The following is a 23,349-nucleotide window of genomic DNA, read 5'->3' as shown; positions in this document are numbered from 1 at the left end:
ACGAATTGCATCCTCAAAACTTAAAATTACTTATCGGAGTTGAAAGTCTTTTCGACAATTTACAAAGGTGAGCAGAATTACGTAGGTACAATGTAATGATATGGGGAACATTTCTGGCACTGAAATGGAAATGTTTAAATTCTTTTTTTAGTTGTACACAGAACGGGCATGTTTTCACTAAGGTGATATCATACAGTTCATAAATTGAGTGATTCTATTCTTGTGGGTGCACAATAATGCCCTTCAGCGAGCACAAGATTAAGTAAAACGCGGTTGGACTCTTTGGATTGCATGGCTCCTTTCTTTTCTTCAAAATAGCACAATTGGTGTCATTTATTCAGTGGTTCCATATTATGGGGTCACTGATAAATACACAACAAACTCACAGGGTGAAGTCTTAAGATGGTCATTACATCAAGCATGTCACATAAATCAGACACAAAAGATGGTATATTCAGTGTTTATGAGCGCAAGCTTATACATAGATCTTAGCATTTGTACCTTTCTTTTCTTGTTACATGTATGATTGACAGCCTTGAAAAAGCCCATAGGGGGCGAAACGCGCGTCGGCTGTGGACGATTAAGTTTGGAAAAATAAAGACTTGAATCCGGTACAATTTCTGGTGTGATGAAACTGACTTGTTTGACCAAGGATACGAATTCCAGATGAAACGCTAAATAAGCTAAGGGATCAAAGAGACTTTCTTGGAGGTGCACGGGTGTATTTTCTCACATTGTAAGGACTTCCATTCCAAATGAACTTTGGGAAGGGGGTCGCAGGTTGATGCCCGAGGTGGATGTGCATCCAACGCCAAGTAGCACTCCATATTGAACAGTGTGGATATTGTACTTTGTCTTGTGACTATTGAAAACTAAGGTTGATGTGCAAATCTAAATAGCAAATCCACCAAATTATTTTTGTCCGTACTATCTTGTTAGTGTGTCAGCCAGGGTCACTTGTTGTATGCAAGTATTGTTTCCTAAAACTAAGACAGACGGGGAGTTGCCGCTATGGCCTTCACTGAACATCTCTTCTATACGAATCGATACTTTAAGCAGAATGAAAGCCAATCTTTTACAAAAAACTGTGCCACTGACCTCGTCCAAAGAGACGTATGATTAGCAAGGTCCTCTGCAGAGATACATTCCTTATTATCAACAAACTGTCCCATTCATTTCTCAGTAATGTTAGGTCGTATCTTAAACATGTCTGATACCAGTGGTATTGTACATGTATTTAAGACAATTTTTTCTGGACTGTTAGCACCCTTTGAAGCAGTCCTAGGCATTTTTCCAAACTTCGTGCACTCTGTGATCGGCGGCCTGCCTCTCGTCTTGGGACTCATAGCAGGTATACTATTTTTATGTCTTCTGCTCCGATATGGCAAGTCCAATCACCAGCGATACCCAGATTACCATTGGGTATTGCCAATGCAGTATCGTGAACGAATAACACAGATTCTTGGCTTGGCTCGTTTGAGAGATCTGAATACCACATGGTTCCTTTCATTCATACCAATCTGGCAAGATTGCATCTTACCTGTTCTACGATGCCTGCTTTGTGGAGAGGAATGCGTGTTAGATATCTGTCTGACACTTCCATCAGCACTGCCAACAGATGTTGACACTTTGCTTGGTTCGGTAACGGCTCATGCATTGTGTTGCCCCCAGTGGCTACCAATCCCGATGACAGCATTCATTGAGGTCTCACCGGTAATTCCAGCTGAGGGTGAGATACGTGGACCAACAGGCACACAGGTACCATCTACTGCGAACATTGCTAATGCGACTGACGCTGACGGCGATGCTTATCATCTGCGTACGATTGATCTACTTAATTAAGTGGTTCAACTTTCACCTACTGTTGTAGACGATTTCTTTGCCAGCTTAGAAGATTTAATGTTTTCTCCTGACAACGAGAATAACTTTTGAAACTTGCACACAACGTTCTATCAACTTTGAATTCGACCTTCACTTTTCAAAACAAAACTTCTAACTTTGGAACTCTATTTTTCTACGATTTGATTTGACTTTTTTCCAAAATTGAACTTTTTTTTGGCACAAAGTAATCTGCTTAAAGTAGAACTATTCTTAGAGAACAAGAAATTCTTTGAATACTTCCTAGAGACAATGTTTGACCTTATCCACAAACCAAAACAGTTTATATATTCTGCTATGGGATGGTATCGACTTTTTCTTCTGTATTAAGAGCCATTTCATAAATGTAATTCTCGCAATTCATTCAGTTAGTATTTCCAATATCATATTATATGCTTACAATGAAATCATTGCTTTTAAATGTGTACAGTACAAATGCTCATTTTATGTGTACAACCATTTTCGAATGCATTTTATGTATTTTAGGTGGGGTTGTAAACACATGCTTTAGATCTGTTTTAGTGCTAGGATTTAGTAATGTCGAACATAATAAAGTGGAGTGGGTGTTGTATAGCATTTTAGGACCCTATGGTAATTTTCCCGATTCATGCCCTTATATAGATATACATCACCATATCCTTCTATAGGCATAGAAATCATAACCATATTTAGACATAGCCCATGCAGTCCAAATACGGCATGGCTACTTCCACTAGTTGCGAAAATCCACAACGATTACTTGGAAAACTCACCTTCAGCAGTCAGGGGCTTCCACTTGCTTAAATATTGATTTGTCCAAGAACTCATGGAGTTTTCAAAGAACTGCGAGTCTTTGATGACGTTATTATGTCCAACCTTACGTCAAACTCAGCACCTTCAAGGTATAAATATACCCACACTTGCCCTAGCAAACACATGATGGTTTGGAGCAGTTCGACTATCTACTTGCCCGACTCATCTCGCTGCAGCAACTGCCGAAGGAAGCCGACCCTCCAGCAGATGCACTGAGAGAGACGCTGTCTTTTCTCTTGCCGAGAAATCCAGCTCCAGTGTGTCCAAGCTCCCCTTGCGGGGTGTTGGCAAATCGAGTCCTGAGGCAGAGAAATACCAGACCTCCTTCATTCTAAACCAAGGTACGGAGCTGATTAGACCCTAAGAGAAATCTTGGATAGATTCTTGGCAAAAGAATACTAAACCTATGCTACACCTCACTTACTTCTTCCCTCATACTAGACTTAGGTTAGGTACATTGGGGTAGGCGTATTTTAGAAGCACCAGTTGAGTACTTTTAGTCATTGTTATTTATGTATGTATTTTATGGCTTAGAAACCATGCCATGCTTTTACAGTATTATTTCATAATACTCTTCTTGCTGTACGCATTATACTTTACAGCCAGTATTACGATTGTAGCAGTTAATTTCTTCTGCATGAGAAAGAAGACTGTTCAATAAATACTTTTTATTGAAAACGCCCGTCTCTCTATTTCTCTGCACCTCTGGTGAAACGAAGCATGCACGATTGACTGAGTGAAATATCTATCTATTGTTTCCACGACTCTGAAGATCAGTTTTATCTTGGGTAAACAAAGTTGGAATGTTTTTGCGGTTGTCAGAAACTAATCCCTTCTTGTTTATTCGAGAAAGTTTCTAGTGACCTCTGAGCTAGCTGGCACTCACAAATAAGTTTAATATATTCGATAGAGACCTAGTCGACATAAGTCCTACGTCAATTCTATAGGATATATTATTCCAATGCGCAGAGCCTATTGGGAATATAGGAACTACACTGCACTTCAGCTCAAACAAGTGTCCTCTAAATGCTCTAAACTGTGGCTCGATGATAGTCTTAATGCTGAAAAAAGAAATCTTAGAAAGGAAATGGCGATCGCATCCCTCCCTTTAACATCTTTGTCACTTGAGATCCTTGCGAATCTCTTACAATAAACGCATCAGATGCTCGAAGGCCACCTTCTTCAGAACTCAACTAGATCAAGCAAACAAAAGTCCAAAAAAACAGTTTGAACTCATCAAGTCCCAAGCTAACAATCATCAAAACCTCTCCTCTCCGGGTAAAGGGACACTCCCGAACCGCAAATCATTCACTGTTTTCTTCACTGATAAGTCTACTAAGATTGAGATGGAATTAAGCTTAGCCCGTGATCTCCTCCAGAGTGGTCCTTTGAACACCTTACGCCCTTCAGAGTCGACTAGCACTGACCCTTCACAGCCCTTCCTCCCCAAAAATAATACATCTTGGAGTCTGTTCCAAACCTTGGATGAACTCACTATACGCAAAATGCTGTTGACATTGAAACCTTCCAATCATTACAACGACCCTTTGCCATTGAACCTTTTCCCGGAAGTGAGATCCTCCTTACTAACACTCTGGACGACGATCGTCAATGCTTCTTTTATGCAAGGTGATATTCCGGATTGCCTTAAATCAGGTCAAGTTACCACGATCATAAAGAAACCAAATGCTGATCCTTCGGACCTTCTTAAATTTCGCCCAATCACCAGCATCCCCACCTTAGCAAAACTCCTGGAGAAAAGTGTGCTCGCCCAACTCTGTCATCACATCGACCAATTCCAGCTCCTGGACCAATGCCAATGTGGTTTTCGCCCAGGTCATAGTACGGAGTCTGCGCTAACCCACATCATGGACGATGCACTTAGAATGTTGGACTATAATGAAGCATGCCTATTGATCCTTCTTGACCTCTCGTCAGCATTTGATACTGTCAAACATGATCACCTAATTGACCTTCTGGAACAAATTATGAGGCCAATTTACCATTCTTTCACTCAATGAAGCAAGGTAGTTTGCTGCGCTGTGCTGCTTGAAAGGAAGAGAACAGAAATGAACAATTTGTACAAAGAAATTGAGCATTTCTGCTCTGACCTTGCTCTGGCACACCTTGTGCTGCCTAGTGCAAATCCAGGCAGCCTGCATCACAGTGTATTAAAGCCTATTATTGTTTTGTGGAGGAAGAGACACCTTCCTGCACAAAAAAAATCCTTAGAGGCATGAACCTCTTCATATGTGTGCTGCATTCGACTGCACAAGTGGAAAGAGGAATTAACAAGGAGAAATAAAGATATCGATCTTTGTTTCACCTCTGCCGGGGAAGCGCATAAATTTCCCTCAAACTAAGGTTTACACATCTTAGTAAATCTGGGTTTGCGTCAAAATGCATGGGATGATGCATGGGAACTCCTATGCTTCACCGATGTAAAGTCTATCCAATGCAAAGTATAAAATACAGCGTTGTGTTACTTTGTATTTACTAAACCAGGCAAAGCCACAAAAAGTGGTTTTGCGTGGCTCAGTAAATCCAAGATAAGGACTTGTTTTGCCTTGCGACTACTACCAAGGACAACATAAATCCTTAGTAAATCTGCTGCTATGCTTTTTTCAGAAAATGTTTTTCTTTACTAAAATTAAGTGTGTGTCCCCAAAATGGGAAGTGGTATTTGATAGGAAAATAGGTGTATTTTCACAAACTGGTTTGCTAATGTAGACAAAAAGGTTGCAATTCCAAAACACATTTAAAGTTGATAGTTGAATGACAATTCAAGCTGAATTGGAGAGACATATTGCTGTGATTATGTTCTTTGTGCCAGAGCTCATGAGATACTTTGGGGTAGATTTACTAACACTTTGTGCTGGGTTAGCGTCACTTAACCACCATAAAATGTTTTTTCCCTAATTTACTTTCCAGTGTAAAACTTGTTTTGCACTGGAAAGTACCTTGAAAGTAAGGTAAGGAGGTGTTAAGAGGAGAAATGTTTTATTTCTACTTTCTTTTCTGACTTTGCATGCGAGCTGCACAGTGCAGCACAGATGCAAAGTCAGAAAAGTTTTAAATTGTGTCTATGTGTAGTGTTTTGTACTGGAAGACTCAGGCATGCGCCCTAGCACTATGGCGACAAGGTGTGTGCCTGGAGCACACAGCTGAAAGCAGCGCCAGCACTTGGGAGAGAGGAGGTGAGAGCCATATCTCTGTAGATATGGCACTCTCCTTCTCCTTCCCTGTCACACAGCGCTGCATTTTTGGCTGCTGCGCTGCATCCCGGGACTTTTTTGTAAATCTGGGCCATAGTCTGTTATTTCATTACTCATGTGGGAAGGCATTTAATATTGATAAGCATTTTCCTGGCATGCCTGCGGGGTTCCTCGCCTGAAATGCTTGGGTGGTCTCTACTGATAATCCTGCGTAGGATGGTCATAGTGTGATATAAACATATGTGGTAACTATTTTACAGTGATAACATTTGCTAGTAGATCGGGGGGACTTTCCTTGAGCAGAATTAGCTCTCAGGACATAAAAGGTTGGAGATCTCTGCTTTAGACGGATGCCGAACTTCTGTTAAAGTGATATATATATATTTTTTTAATTGCTTGCTTGTAACCTTCGCTCTGGAAAATTAGGGGAATAAACTTCTGGGTACGCCTCTCTCACTTATATGTTTCTGCGTGAAGAAGATAGAACTGTCACTTTTGGACAATTTCATGCAAAAACTGAACCTTTTTCTAATAACCAGTTGACAGGATAGAGGCCTAATACTCACAAAAGGTTCCTTACGAAGTGCAAGTGACGTTTTAGCATGTAACCTTTTGATTTGTTTCCTCATGGTCCGAATGATACCGGCCATCAATTGAAAAGGGCACCACAACCAGTGATTCTGACGTACTTTATTAATAAACACAAATAAAAGCTTAATACTAGTTCAACCCGTGAACAGACCAAGGTTCTGGGAAAATACCTTTATTTAAGAGTTATAGACTAAGGAATTTCAGAACAATTTCACCATAGTTAGTGTTCTGTGATATGTCAGAGAAACCGAACAAAATACTGAGCAAAACTGAACCCAACTTTACATTTTCGTTTTTGTCTTGAGAATGTAGACAGGTACATGAATAGGTCCCCCACAGCAAATAGGCCTACTTGTATGTATAGCTTGTGTCAGTATGACTCAAGATATTGAAAGTATATGGGTTTGAAAACATCCTCTTCCCCTGTAGTGTCAAAAATGGTAAATAAAAGTGATCCATTAGGGTGAGTGCAGCTTTCAGTTATGCTGAATTATGCCCTCTATTTGTGACCATCAAACACTCTGTTCCAGAGTTTGCACAACTCGTTACTAGGTTATAGTAACTGGAAGCCTGAAACTCCTGTATACAAACCCAGATCTTATTTCAATATGACAGTGTGGTGTGAGTACTACAGAAATAACGTGTCTGATCAAATGTAATAAGTTATTGCAGCTGAGTTGTGTCTTCATTTTACCACCTGCCAGAGCCAGCAGCCAAGGCGAAAGGCAGACCACAGAGCATAATTACACCCTCAGTATAAGCAATAAACGATAACTGGCTTTTCATTTTACAGATTTTTTTCTTAAATCAACAGAGTTCAACAGAAGGTAGAAATTAATAGCAACATCTTTATTTTTTTTTGCATTCAATATGTCATTACAGGGAGGATAGAATCATTATTCATGTTTCTAAACAATCTGGGCTACATACTTTTTCTAATCGGACTTATAATAAACGGATTCTAATATTTTTCATAGCAAATTACTCAGTGCATATGAGTGTGTTTAATTTCACACTACAGATTCCAATTTTATTCTTCATGTCTGCATCCATACTAGCTCTCTCCTATGAAAGAGCAACACTACAAAGATTTAATTGGTTTGTGAGACTGGTGATTCTGCAACCATATTAGCAGTAAAAACAACTCTGTCATACATTAAAAGGATATTCCTAGGCGCCACAAGTGTGATGCCCTTTTAAAGTAACTTGGCAGTCAACCGCATTCCTTATATGGTCATAGAACTCCTCACCCACTTGCAATATTCTTATAATGTACAGCAAAGAAAATGAGGTGCAGAAAAATTGCAGATTTCAACAAAAAAAGTGTTTCTCGCTCAAACTGATTGAAAGATACTGAAAAAAGCCCCACGTGGGGTGCCGAACAGCTGCATACCCTTTGTACAAGTTAACTGGACACCTTTCTGTTTCTGACAATTTATATCCTGTGCACAGGCTATATACATATGTGAAATTACAAAATTACAATCAGCTTCTGGTTCAGAAAGCAAATCTGGTGCTGAAACTCGTTCGAAAATAGCGTACTCGCATCTGTGATTGCCACATTCAGAACTTTATTTCACTTGGACTGGACGAGCCACCGCACTCAGGACTTCATGCAGTCAAATGATAAGGTTGGACTCGTTAATCCTCCTCATAATTGGAATCATAGTCCAGTTTGGATATATTGACCAGCCGGCTCAGAATTATAACCGGCGGAGGGGACATTAATTTAGGACTTAAAGGGCCAGATGTAGGAGCCCTAATACCGTTCGGAAACGGCCGATTTCGGCCGTTTCCGACCGGTATTAGGGTTTTCAGATGTAGGGGGCTGAAAAATACAGAATCGGTATATTTACCGATTCGGTAAAATTACCGATTCGGTAAATTACCGAATCGCTAAATATACCGATTCTGTAATTACAAATGTAGGTGGCACAGTTTACAGTGCCACAGGCCCTTAAGGGTCGGTATTTTACCACACAATCCTATTGTAAAATACCGAATTCAGGTGTGCATGCACATCTGTCATGCACACCTGTGCAATGTGACACACAGACATGCCCTTAGGGCATGTATGTGTGCCACATTGCACACAAGCCTGTACTTGGGGTGCTAGAGGGTTTCAAAGTGACACCCCCTGCATCCCTGCAGGATTCAGTATTTACCGATTCTGTAAATACAGAATCGGTATTTCCCATTGATCCCTATGGGCTTCAAAGCCCATAGGAATCAATGGGAAATACGGAATCTGTATTTACAAAATCGGTAAATACAGAATATTACAGATTCGGTAATTCAGATTTTAAAATTACCTACATCTGCCCCCTTCCCATTTACAGACTCTTAAATACCGAATCAGTAAAATTCGGTATTTAAGAGTCTGTAAATGGGAATTACCTACATCTAGCCCAAAGAGCCTTACAGCCCTGAAGAAGTCGTGGGGTTATCCCCAAGCGACGAAACACGTGTTGGCTGGGAGTTGTTGGATGAAAAGAAAAAAGAACAAATAACTGCAGAACTTTATTCCTCCTTTTTTCACACTGATTGTAATTTTGCAAATTTCACATATGTATAGAGCATTTGCACAGGATGTAAATTGTCAAAATTTTGGCTCAACATTTGAGGGTCTTGGGTGTTTTCCCTCACCTTGCTGCACCGCATAGAAGAGTAGGACCCAATATTGACGCACACTCAATAGGCGCAGGTTCTCCTAGTGAATGACAGCCCTTCCAGTGGAAGCACTTTTCTGTTTCTGATTGCTGTACTGAGGTGGTAAACTGGTAATAAAGTGAAACATTTATTGTAGGAAGCAATCTGGCTCTTTATGTGAAATATCATTACTCTGATATACCGTGTAAAGAGTCAATGGTTCCCTTACTAGTGGACAGGGCTAGCTATGCAATCCCAAAGTGCTCCGTTAGGGGGTTGGGTGGTTGAGTAACCTTAAGCTTAACACATTTGCACAAACACACGATTAATAAATAAAAACACATTCTCAGGAAAGAGATTCATGCCAATTTATAAAATTAGAAAGTATTTTTATATATATTATGGCATCAAAGAAAAATCGTTCATGTAAGAACATTTGTAAATAGGAATCCTTTTCACTTTATAAAGTGGACACTGTAATTTCTGAGTTCTGAAATGTTATTCTTGGGAAGGAAGAACAGTTCTGCAAACAGGTATAGTACATCCACTTACATGACCATCTCCAGTAGTTAAGGTGAGTGGTGGGCAAGGTCCAAGACAGCACCATCAGAACACCACCAGCGGCACGAGCGCGGCATGGTGCAGGATGAAATCAGGGTCGGGAGCCCAATGCGTTTTAATGGGGGTTGGTGTTGTTAAAAAGATGCTGCAGGTTCTAGCTAGGAAGCCAGTCGGGTTGAACCAACAGGTGGGCTCAGGCCTTACGATGCTCGGGTATGGCGCGACACCTTTGGTCCTCTTCTCCAAGGCCCAGGGGTGACGAGTGCAGAGGTGTCTTTAGGCATTGGGTTTTCCTTTATCGGAGCAGTCGCAGTAGAGGGGGCCAGCATGCAGAAGCTTTAGGTGACATCAGGGAGTCCAGGAGGGGTGAAACCATGATGAACTTGAGCTCTGGAGGGCTGGAGGACCGTGTTGACACTGGTGGCCCATTTCAACTTGGGCTGGAGGCGACGGGTGCAGTGGTGGCTTCAGATGTTGAGTTTTGGTGGTTCCGAAGGCCTCAGAGTCTCCTTTCTGGGGTTTCTTCTGAAAAGGTCTGCTATTCATGGGAGGCATTGAGTCTTTTTCAAAGGCGGGCAGTCCTCCCATGTTTCTGGAGTCACAGCTGCAGGACAAGTCGACTTTGGTGCAGTTTTAGACAAGGGCTGTAGACAGGTCAACTGGGCTAGGGCCAAGTCATGTGTTCTCTTCCATCTGCTCTGCTTTTGTGGCATTTCGGTGTCCTCTCTCTTCTTAGGTTACAAGGTTCTGCTTCTCTGGGGCCATGGTCTCCCCTAAATAATGATTTAAGGGGTGTTAGGGGAGTGTAGTTCACCATGCCTTCTATATGACCACTTCCTGTAGAAAGTGGGCATAACCCCATCCCAGAATTCCTCTGGATGCCATCACAAAGATTGCTACCTATGAAAATGTGTGTCCTCCTCGCAGTTAGCCCCCCTTAGGGCTGGTACTAGCCTGGGGGTGGCACGCCTACCTGAGATGCTAATTTTTGCACCTGTTCCAATTGTCATGTGGGCTCTGGACAGGGTGGCTTCCTCTTCTGTGAGGATAGCCAGAATTGCATTCCAAAGGTGGTGACTCATTTGAAGCTCACCAGCCCAAGGAGGCTAATCAGCAGGTCATCCTGTGGGAGGGGTGTTAAAGCCTCTTCCCAGGCAGACTTCTGTTCTTGACCACCTGAGAACAAAAGGCTCTCACTCTAGGAGGTTAGAAACTTGCCTCAGTGGCAGGCTGGCAGAATCCAGCCCACAAGCACACCAGAGGCTGGTAGGTTTTCCGAGTACATGTGTTGATAAATCCAACACTGGCATCAGTGTGGGTTTATCAAGACGAGATGTTTGGTGCCAAACATCCCTCTTTTCAGTGAAGCCATCATGTATCTGGGGAACTCGTTTTCACCAGTGTCCCGTACATGGTTTAAGATGAATTCCCTCCCTGGTCACTTGCAATAGGGCTAACCAGCACGAGGGCATAACTGCTTGTGCAGATTTGTCCTCGCGTATATTATTAAGCACCCTGCCTTAGGGTTGTTGGGCCTACTGTAGGGGTGACTTACAAATATATGCAGTGCTAGGGGACATGGCACACAAGGATGTGTAACATCCACTTGAGAGGGGCGACATCTCGCCCCGTGCCGGGTGCACAGCATTAGTTTGCATTGCATCACAATAATACCAACAGCTTTCAATTTTTTCTCTTTGCTGAATCCTTTTATTTTTCAACATATTCCAATAGTTCATAATTTCATCCTGTTTTTTCACAAGTCACAAGAGAGGCGCTTACATCTTCACTTTTGTCTTAATGATGCAGAAATGCTAATCCAAGCTTTATCCTTCATTGCGACAGTGTACATAGGTTTTATCCACAAACCCGAGTCTTTTACCCAATGCAGGATGAAATTATGAACTATTGGAATATGTTGAAAAATAAAAGGATTCAGCAAAGAGAAAAAATTGAAAGCTTTTGGTATTATTGCGATGCAATGCAAACTAATGCTGTGCACCCGGCATGGGGCAAGATGTCGCCCCTCTCAAGTGGATGTTTCATACTCACGTAGTTGGGGCTGACTACGTTTCCCGGGTAGCACGCGAGAAATGCGAAAATTAAGAACACCAAGGAACTAAGGAACACAACCATTAAAAGAAAGGTGTGCACTCTGTCATTCTTTCAGTGAAACACAAGGATGTGTGACATGTGTTTTAACCTTTGACCAAGACACGCAGCCTGCAATGGCAGTCATGCATGTACTTGGTGAGGGCTCCCTTAGGGTATCACAATTTGTGCTGCAGCCCTTAGGGACTCTCTTTAGCACCTCAGGCTCTAAGTACCAGGGTACCATTTACTAGGGACTTACGGAGGGTGCTAAAGGCTTTGCCAGTTGAGGGAGCAATTGTACAGTCTTAAGGAATGAACACTTCTACCGGGAACCTGGTTGGCAGGAACCCAGTACACTTCGATCAAAGTTGCTTCTAATACCAGGCAAAAGGTGGGGTGGTACTACAACAAAAACCCAGTTTCCTATATTTATCTAGACAGTATTTATGTTTATTGAATAGCAAAATATTAATGTCACAGAACATGACGTCTTATGCTATAAAATTTGTCTTTTGTTGCTACATAATTTTTCAACTCTGTCATATAAATTGATCCCCTTTTGCTGCATAGGTCCAATGCCTTGACTATACCTTTGAACCTGTGTGAGACTTTCACTTAGTACGAAAATGTAAAATCTTATAACCTATAAGAAGAACCTTCCAAAAACTTTTTCCAGTTTGCCATGCATCCTACTCCCAAATCTATCATAGGTCAGTGAATTCACATTTTTCCCAGAATATGGAAGCAATCTTCTCTGTGTTGTTTTGAGAGGTTTATTGCAATGTGCCTACCTTTGCTGAGTAAATGTCTGTATTGACACGTTTTGATATGCTTTACTTTGATAGGAGGTCTCATTGATGGACTGCACAATCTCGTCAATATAGAGAAGCTGGTTCTTGATAATGTAAGGATGACAGAGAAGGATGCTACACAGTTAGGTAAGAGATTTTGCCTATCTTTATTTTTTGCACAATCACTCGCCCTTAGTATTTTTTAAATTATTGTAATGATTTGGAAGTTTGCATCGAGGGAGAAGACACTGAAACTCTGTAACACTGCCATGCCAATCCACTCTACACCTCTCCACCGCACTCCACTCTGCACCCCTCCACTCTGACACTCTACTTTAAACAAATTTACGGCATGCTATGCCACTCCACATCACTCTACACCACTCCACTCTGACACTCTACTTTAGTCCAATTTAGGACACAGTATCCCACTCCACAAGACTCCAATTTATGACATGCTATGCCCCTCCATGGCACTCTACGCCACTCCACTCTATGACACTCTACTGCACTCTACTTTACATCACTCCACGCTACGGCACTCCACTCTATAACAGTTTACTCCTCACCATGCTACACCACTCCACTCTACACCACTCCACTCTATGCCACTTCCCTCTACACCACTTTATTCCACTAAACACCCCTCCACTCTGACACTCTACACCACTCCACGTCACTCCAGTCTATGCCACTCCACTGTATGACACTCTACTACACTCCACTCTACCACACTAAGCCTCTCCACTCTATGCCACTCCACACCACTTTATCCACTCTAAGCCCCTCCACTCTACACTCCACCACTCTACGCCATTCTACAACCATTTATTCCACTCTATGCTGCCCTAAAACACTTTTTCCAATTTACTCCCTTCTACTCTACGCCATCCCACTTTATGCCACTCTACGGCCCTCCACTCTACATCCCTCCATGCCTACACTCTATTTTCCTCCACACTACAACTTCTATTTAACTTCACGTTGACACTCTCAGCTACTCCACTCTCTGACCCTCTACTTAACTATACAACACTCTGCAACACTTTAGGCATCTCTTTGACCCACCGCGACATGACACTCTACAACACAACACTCAACTCCACAACAATCTACTTCTGTCTTCAACACTCCACTCTACACTACTAACTTTTAGCCATGTTGTTGAAGAGCACTCACACTGTTGTACAACATGGCTAAAGCACATTGGCAAAGCCCCAGATGCGATGGTAAAACTATGTGACCAATCGCTGGAAGACCTAGGGGACATGGATGATGAGGAATAGACTGAGGCCCTTTAAAGCCCAAGGGAAATTGCCATCAGGGCCCGCTTCCGCCTGGTTCAGTTGAGGATCCTGCACAGATCTTACTGTTCTCGGATGGTCCTCTTTAAGGCTAGTGGAGTGGCAATATGCTTGAGGGAATACAGCCAGAAAGCTAACTTTTACCCATTCTGTGGGCTCACCCGCAAATTCAAACATTCTGGGGACAGATAGTGGAAGTTATGTCCATTGTCACGAATACTGAGGTCTCCTTAAATGCCAAGGAACTCCTGTTAAACATGTTGCCTGAGGAACCAAGACCTAGATATCAAGCCATATGGGTGACGCTATCATCTAGTGTTGCCAAGCGTAATGTAGCTGGGACATGGGGGTAAATTAGAGCCCCCCAACAGTTGAGGAATAGACGCAAGACTTGAACTGGTGTCAAAGGGTATAACATGTAGTATATCAGGGATGGGGCTGCCCCAAGAAGTGGGAGAAGATCTTGGGGGCTTGGAGGGAGTTCAGGAGTTTCCGACAATAGTCAATAGACAGGGTCTAGGTAGGGTTTATTGTGACATCGGTGATTGCTTCTGGGAGCAGATTCACTAAGGAGGCCTATTAACATTGTGAACTGCATTGTGAAACATTATATGTACTACTGTTTCTAGGTCAAAAGTCTATTCGTACTGTATTTGAATTGCATTACTTACCCATAAATACTGTATGATGCACAAGTTCAATAAAAAGATTTAAAAAAAAGATTTTTGTAATGTGCAAAGTTTATAAATTGTCTTTGCGGCCAGAGTAACCAATTTGGGAATGTCATGTGGGGGAGTTACGGAACTGCCACCTGTCAGCGCCTGGAATCATTGTTTGGCCCAGCCTTAATATGCTTCATTTAAAAAAAAAAAACAAGCCTCTGCTTTGGCGGGCCAGGCGCCATCAGGACACAGCGATGCAGTGGCATAACAGAGGCACCTGTAGCCCAGGTGGGGGGGGGACCCCTGCGGCTGCAGGGGGCCTTCTCAGCACAGTACTCTGGCCTGAGAGCTCCTGATTAAATCCGAAGCAGGGCCCTCCCCCATGTACCTTGCAGGGGGCCCCCTTAAGTTTCGTTATGCCACTGCAGCGAGACCCGGGTTCCTGCGCAACTCAAGGGGCCATCATCATTACAAGTAAGTGAGCAGTGTGAAATGTGAAATTTCCCCGAACTCTACATCACATCTTCTTTATATAAACAACCTCTTCCTAGTGACAGTCAATATGAAAGTGAATCACCTGTTCCTATTTTTACTCATTTGCCAAGTCGTAGAACAAACAGTGTCTTAATAAGATTTGTGGATGGTCGCTCTTGTACTTGATAAAGGAGATCCACGAGGCCAGATCTCGTCAAATTGGACCGTTAGCCGCAGTCATGTCCTAACCTTGTTTCTTTACGACTGCAAAGTCACCAAACCTTCTCAGCTTTGGGAAACACCAACTCGCACACACACACTGCAGCTGTAGCACGACTGCCTTCCCGCACCAGGCACTAATATAAATGTAAATAAATGCCAGCCTTTGTAGAGCGCACAGCTACCTCCAACGGAAGTGTCCTGCCGCTGTCCGTATACCGCTTAGGAACCCTTCCTGGCTTTCCCCTGTGAAATGTCCAATTCTGGGCACCCCCAAGGTGAACCCAGGCATCCCAGCGCTGTTGGGGCCGTTGTGGAGATTAAGTACGCTATTCCCCAGAGTTGCAGAGTGGGACCCATGATTAGAATAGGCACCGAGGCAAGAATTATCAGGTCCGAGGAAATTGAGCCCAAGACCCGCCGAGGCGGGGTATGGAACCCTGGTCAGACGTCTGCATCAGGGTCTGCCGCTTTAACCATTGAGCCACACTTCTCCATTGAGTACTGAATGAGCACTGAATGAGTGGGAAAAGGTACACCACCTTATGTGTTACCTCAGTGAATAATGTGATGCTTCCCTTCCCTTCGAATGGCACAGTAAAGGAGGTTAATTAGTCCTGTGAAAAGCGTGGGAGTATATACACTGCACTGTGTCGACAGTCAGTGACACAATAAATCATTTCAAATGACACACATGTGCAGGCAAAATACATGGGAATACCTAGTGATCTGAAGCAGAGTTAAGTGCTTATGAGCGCCTGGCCATGTAATGGGACATACTATTGTAATAGTTTATGCCAGTACTACTGCCAGGCATTGTTAGAATATTTTAATGTAATTCAAGGTGTGAGCTGCAGATGTATGAACTGCGGGGCTGTACAAAAAAACTACATTTCTGTGATTCTCGTAGCCTTGTGAAGGAGTCATATGCCACATCCATGGCGGCTGAAATGATAGGCCGTGCCGCTGGTGAAGGAGCTGGTCTTGCCCCTCTGTGCAGTGCCTGCCATGAAGAAGAGGAAGACCTGAACAGTGGCGGTTCCTTTAAGGCGTAGGAGCGTTGCCCCACTGCTTCAACTGCAAGCTGCATACATAAAATAAAATTATAATAACGTTCCGTTATTATCATTTTATTTTTTGTATTCAGCTTGCAATTGAAGCGGCGGGTGGGCTGGGCTCCCCGCATCACAGGGAGGAGGAGTGATGGCTGCACATCGGGCCGGTCAAACCATCATGCACATTTGCATGTTCTCCACCCAGGCTGCATTACAGCCTGGGTGAGCAGCCTGGGTGGAGTACTTGCACCGCCTAACAGCCCCTGTCTGAGCGCCGAACCACGGTGCTCAGACCAATCACAATGCAGCTGTAAGGCAGCATTGTGATTGGTCAGTGTATTCTGGGAGGCTGTGTGCTTCACTTCCTGGTTCCTGCTGCAGAGAGGACGAAGAGAGGTGGCGGCTGGTGGAATTAAGTGTTTTAAAAATATATATATATATTTGTAATCCCCCCCCCCCCCCCCTCTGTCCCCCTACCCCACCACAATCATTGGGTAGCAGTCGCTACTGGACCCGAACTGTCTGCCCGAGACAGATTCCCAACAATAAGAGCTGTCAAAGGGGATGGAAGCCCAATCGGATGACCTTACCAATGCCTGAGGGACAAAGCTGAGAAAGATGAGAAATACAGACTCAGCAGCTACCCACGGTAACTTAGACTGATAATCCCCTTGGGAACTCTATGAGGCTTATCATTTAGCCTTTGGAAGATGGTCCACGCTCTGCTCAACGACTCGCAGCTTCATCTTCTGTCCAATATTGTGATTATTCCTCCCTCTTTATGCCCCACCCTCTTGCTCCCTTCCACTTGTGACCTGCAATCCTTAGTTAATATCACTCTTAACTCTGGCATTGCAACCCATCCGTTTTACTGTTCCCTACCCATACTTTGGTGAATAGCAGAACCCGATGCATAGCACCCCTGATGAGGTCTCCTGCTTGCAGGGGGAGAGACTAAGGAGCAGAGGGTCCCACTTGATGATGGATTACATCCACCTAGTGGACTGGAGGACTGCCCTCCTGGTGAGTGGAGATTGGTCAAGATAATGAAAAGGCACCAGTGTTTTCAGTGCTTTGCTTGTATCTTATGGGCCCTACTCGCTTTATCCCTGCTTCTTCTTTTTATTCTGAAGTTTTACTATAAAATACCAATAAAGGCAGAATTTTCAAAAAATACAAATTGAATTCCATTAAGTTGGATAATATAAACTGATTACTTATACAATTTGACTTGCCAAATCTCTGTAACGAAGTGCTATGTAAGCAAGTTATTGTATACCTGGGAATTTATATTGCTCGAAACTAGACACAATTTAACAGAGCGCTGTGCAAAGGTTGGGATAGAGCCGAGCAGTACAGCTGAGGGAGTGGCACAGGATGCAGACAGGACAAGAGGGGTTACTGGCAGTCTGCCATCTAAAGTGATAAACTTGGGTGCGGTATTGCATACTGAGGAGGATCGTCAAACTGTAATAACAATTACAAAAACATTTAATATTAATATTAGTACTAAAAATAATCATAACTATTATTAATATTATTTCTTTGCATGTACGTCTTTCTTTGTATTTATTTGTGCTTGTTTGCGCTGATAAGTGCGTACAAAAGAGCCAATCAATTGGCTTGGCAGTGCTTTTTAGTCTTGTCTGCACGTGTGCGCTGTTGCTATGGTGATGACCAATTGTGTCTACAATAAAACATCTCGAAAAGTGCCCTTTTAGCCCGACTATTACTTACCATTAGTTGGTAGCATTATCCCACTTCTGTGCTGGCTTCTAATTCGTCAGAATATTGGACGCGTCATTTTCTTTTGTTCGTGCAGCACATTGAACAAGAACAAATTAATTCATCCTCATTAGTGTCCATGTGCTACTCACACTGTGACTGAGGTACTGTTTCTTCTTTTTTGTTATTTCTCTTTATAGCGCAGGTGTGGCCCAACCTAAAGTTCAGTGCTTTACATTAGCACCAGTTCCTTTACAAAAGATCATATTAAAGGAAGGGTGTAGTGTTTTGGTGATGAGTAAAACATGTATTAGGTATTGTGGCAAGAATTTACAATTCTGTTAAGGATTCGGGGGTGAGTACAATGGGTCTCATATTTTATTACATCTCTCCCCCCACTTATTTTCCTCCTCCTTCCTTTCTTTTCTCTCAATTACTCTCACTCCAATAGTATTACAGTAGAAAGGGGTGCATCCGAACATGTAAACTTCAACTTGATCCATTGTCATGCACGGCCAGTTTGGGATGTTACCCCGTGATGGGAAAGCGATGTTAAATGTATGTGTAAAAATTCTTAATAAAATACTTTGAAATAAAAAAAAAATTAAAGCAGCCAATCAAAACGTTTTAACAAGAAAAACTACGTTTCCCATGATCCCATATCTAGCATCTCATTGTCCCTCAATCAGGCAGCACCACCCCCCAGAAATACTCTGCACACCATGGCTTTTCCTCTTTCTTTGTAGTGAAGGCCCACCATTGACAAGGCCAACAGATTTTGCAAAGGCTTGTTTGTTTTGTAGGCACAGGGAGGTTAAGTGATATACCCAGAATCACAGGATGTCAAGCCAGGATTCAAATCTGATTCCTTAGGTCCAAAGTCGGCAGCTCTGGCCCTTACTCCATATACTGTCTCAGGTTGGCAGGTTTGAAAGAGTACTGACTGAATTTCACAGCAGATCACTGCCAAATGGTCCTTTGAATTGGAAGCAGGGTTCCCGGTCCAGGGATGATGATCACGCAGCAGCATCAGAACCTGAACTGCCCCAGAACTCTCACCATTGCCTCTGAAAGACCAGTGGACAGCCAACATAGATTGCGGACTCAGCATGCAAAGAACATGCAGTTGGTAGAACTAGAGGACCATTGGCACAAACAGACCCCCCTTGAATCCTGGGAACACAAAGCTTCTCTGAATTCCCCTGCCTGGCTCTTTTCATGGCTTGCCATCCACCGACCCCCTTTCCCGCCCCCCCTTCCCGCCCCCCTTCCCTTCCCCCTTTCCTCCTCTTCTCATCGGTTATATCCAATCATTGCGACCCTCTCAGTAGAAAAATGGGATCTATAATAAAAAGAAAAAAATGTACCTAACCGCTGCGTCTCTTCTCCTCGTCCCTTTCCTGCAGCCAGACTCCTCTAAGCCAATAACAACGCTGCAATGCAGCGTTGTGATTGGTCTGAGCGCATGGTTTGGCACTCAGCCAGGGAATGGGAGCTAAGGCTTGTTCTCCACCCAGGGTGTAATTTAGCTTGGGTGGAGAACATGCAAAGTGCACATGAATGTTAAGCCGGCCCGAGGCGGCTGGCCAAAAATACATGCGCACCTACAAAGTGTGCTCACCACTCCCCCTGCTACTGTAATGAGAACAGCCCCACCTCGCCCCGCAATGCTGCCATGGCAGGACAAAATAAAATTATAATAACCTCGCGTTATTATCATTTTATTTTTCCTTTCTTTCACTGCTGCAAAGTAGTAGGGCGATGCTCCTCTGCCTTAGCAGAAGACCCACCCCTGAGAAGCACCAGTTACGTACATTTTTTGTAGGTATGAGGAGTTTAAAGAGATTTGTCGCAATCACAGGAAGTTAAGCCAATGCAGAGACTCGAACCTTGTTCTCTCAGTTCCAAAGTAGGCAGCTGTAGCCGTTATGAGGCTTGCTTCAAAGAAACAACACTGGTCACTGCAAAATAGAAATGGAGTGAAACTGCACATTGTAAACTGGTACAAAATAGAAGCATAGTTCAAATCTGGACCACCCAGGCACTTTGTGACCCGCTCTCCAGCAGTGGGTTTCCGAATGTATTATCAAGATGGCTGACCTCTGATTCGCCAGGCCCTTTGCTGGAATGTGCTTTAGAAAAAGACTTACATTTTAGTATGTGGGAGGGAACTGTAGCACTTTCAAAGTTTTATCTTTGCCTAATTAAATGAAAGATTACATCTTTTCTAGTATATCTTTGCATGGTGTTGATAAAACGTAGCTAGATACTTAAAAAAAATTAGGCCCGGTGGAGTGAGTGACCAAAAAACTCTGCTGCACCACTCAGAGTTCTGCAAGTGGCAGAGTGTGTTATGTTGCGACGTTTGTGCTGAATTTATGCGCTGGGTGTTTTGTCCTGCGCTGTAAAATCAGAACAAATGGCACTGTGTGTAGCTCACGAGGACGCTGCCTCATTCTGATGCTCGAGAAGGTTTCTCGATGTGAGCTGTAGTGACGATCTGCGACCGCCTGTGTTGAGAGACCTCGCCGGTTGTTGGTCTGGAGTATGATCTTCCTCGCTTTATCTCGCCACCTTAACGTTCGCAAGTGCTAGCTAGGTAAAAACTCCGCTCTGTGGAGTTTTTCGGAACTCCACAGGCTAGGCAGAGCAGGAAAAACTCTGCACACTCCGCAAGCGAATTTCAGGGATCACAGCCATAACCCCTGCACGTGCCCATTCCGTGGGTACCCAACAGCCTCTCCCCCCTCTGAAGGCCCGCATGCCATTCTTAAAATAATGTCAGCCAACAATACCGAAAATTAGTGATGGTCGTTGTTGGCCGCAGTTTTATTAATATTAAAAACACATACTGGTTATGCAATTTTCCATTTGCGAACTGTACCCATCAATCATACATGTCATATACAATCCATGACACCATCTTGTGATAACAGGTGTCAGTCTTTAGTGTACTCAGTTCGTAAATGGCACTGTACAAAACCAGTTCCTTGTCAGTCCATTGGTGTTCCAGTGGTTGGTCGCCCACGCCTTCTGCGTGTCATGGAGGAGAGCTTTTCTCTCTGGAGTTAGGTCCTCAGCTCGCTACCATTTGCGCCCTGCCGTCCGGCCGGGTCTGGGCCGCGAGTGCCGTCTCCTCCTGTTACTCCCCTCCTTAGTGGGGCCACGTCACCCTGCCGTGCGGCATTCAAAAGTGAGTGGCCCTCCTCCTACACACCGCCCGCCAGTGTGTTTCCTTAGCCAACCATTGTAGGATTTCCGCCACGCCGCAGGGAGGCTCACGTCTTTCTGCGGATCCCCCCCTGCCCCTGGTTTGTGGCTTCTAATTTTTGTAAAATTTTTTTTTACAACCTGCGAGCACCATTGCACCCCACAGGTTATCCCAGAAGACCTTCATCCCTCTGTCAGAGAGGTGCACCCCTTCCTGGCCGTAAATCTCCGGGCGTCCCGGGTGGATGAGGCCGTGCCTGATTGATTCCAGGCTGTTGGTGGAGCAAAACTCGTGCATTGCAATGTTCAATTTTTTATTTTTTTTGCATTATCCACCGCCTTGTTGGAGTCAGCACTTCTCCAGTGCTTCCTGCAGATCATTTCTGATCAGACCACCTTCGTGAGGCCCAACCATGTCGTCGCCTTGGTGAGATTCCTTTGGATGGCCTGCCCACTGCTTTGCGCCCTAGCCGCGTTAGGTCGTTGCCGCCGAGGTGAATGATCAGGGCGTCAGGATGCCGCGCCGAGTCTGCCAGGAGGCTGTCCACCGTTGGCCGTAGCTGCTCCCGTCTCATCCCTGGTTGCCCTATCCAATGGATGTACGTCGCATTGGGTCTGCTCGCCGCTTTGTGCCCCGACCGCCGCCACCAAGACTTCATTCTGGACACGAATGAATGACCCACCTCCCAAACCACCCGTGGGCGTCCCCCTGCTTAGCGAAATAATTCCGTTAAGGTGGCCTGCTGCACACCGGGTTTGTTGTCGCCTGCTGAGGGAAATAATTAAGTTATGGTGGCATGCTGCGCACCTGGTTTGTTGTCTGTAATGTGGAGGCGTGTAGAAGGGGGGGTGGCCCTCCAGTACCCTGCCATTCGGCATCCCAAAGTGACTGCCCCCCCCCCCTTTTTTTCCTTTTTTCCATTTCTTTCCTTTTTTTTTTTTTTTTTGGGATGTGGGCATATGTATGCCTTGTAAGCCCTGGATCGCCATCTGCCCACGGCCTGGATCCTGTCCTCCGGCATGCCATGCTGCGATGCCGTGGTAGCCTCGCCGATCCTGAAAGGTTGAGGGGCAAAAGACGCCGGGTGAAACCCGTCTTTTCCGCGACCCCTTGCGTATCACGGCCTTGAATTGAAACCTGCTCAGGTTCCTTCCATCCTATGTAATTGAATAGCCAGCATACCACACAGAGCCCAGCCTCTGGAATGCAATGCAGACGTATCGTCACCCCTTTTCGAGCCTTGTCCGTCTTAGCCTGCCTTACTGTGATCTCCACGGCCCTTGCCATTGGTTTGATGTCCCTAGCCTGCAGGCATCGTTGTGCCGGGACTGTCTTGTTGGGCGCAACTATCTTGCTGATGCGGAACGCGCCAAAGAAGGCCGCGGTGAACGCCACCCTAAATAGCAGGAGCTCATATTTGTCTGAAATGATTCCTACCAACGCACCCAGGAGCTGGCCCAGTTTACCAAAGTCAGTGGGGTGCCTGTTGTCTTTCTTTGTCCCCTCAACTCTCCTCCAAACCCCTCAAGGCTGTCTTTAGGTATGGGGTGGCCGTGGGATCTTGGTGATAAAATGCCCATTGAACAAACCTCTTGACGCTGTTCGCGTCCCTGCCTTTTCATCGGGAGACTGTATGCTCCCCGCTCTCATCACTATGCACATCTCTTGTGCCTCCTAGTGGAGCACCTGTAACATAACGCAAGGACACCCTCTTTTTTTTTTGGGCACAGGAGCTTTGCCCCGAGTCACAGACTGTGGACACTACTCCGGGCTCGAAAACCTTGGTTCCCAACACCAGAGTCGGCGATCTAATCGATGGACCGCAACCTCTCCCGTTTGGCCGCGATCTTAGTCCGGGGTTCCAGTTGTACAGCTTCATTCGCCTAACATAACCGAACATGTGTCTGTATAAAAGACGCGCGTTCGCCTTGGTGCTGAATAACAGATGGTTCTTGTTACCCAACTCGTCCTTATTTTTTCCGACCCCAGTTGAATGCAAGGCCGACAGGGCCTGCCGGGGTCCGAACCTGTGACCATGCGGTCGAGCACAGGCCCCGGCAATGGATGCATTAGTCCACTGGAGCTGCCGTCCGCAGCCCTACTGAGACAGAAAGACACATAAATATAT

At 44.4% G+C, this 23,349-nt stretch overlaps 1 protein-coding gene across 3 annotated transcripts in view; it reads left to right on the top strand.

Annotated features, from left to right (window-relative positions):
* Window positions 1-23,349, top strand: part of NLRC4 (NLR family CARD domain containing 4) — a 291,519-nt gene that overhangs the window by 69,562 nt on the left and 198,608 nt on the right. For all 3 annotated transcript variants that reach the window (XM_086926855.1, XM_086926856.1, XM_086926857.1), the window contains exon 5: window positions 12,626-12,718. In XM_086926855.1, the coding sequence (XP_086782981.1) occupies window positions 12,626-12,718 (93 nt within the window). The remainder of the gene's footprint in view (window positions 1-12,625; window positions 12,719-23,349) is intronic.

The sequence above is a fragment of the Lissotriton vulgaris genome, chromosome 6 (genome assembly GCF_964263255.1).
Source record: "Lissotriton vulgaris chromosome 6, aLisVul1.2, whole genome shotgun sequence".
NCBI classification, from domain to species: Eukaryota; Metazoa; Chordata; class Amphibia; order Caudata; family Salamandridae; genus Lissotriton; species Lissotriton vulgaris.
Note: the sequence above shows the minus strand (reverse complement) of the source record. Positions and strands in the feature narration are given on the sequence as shown.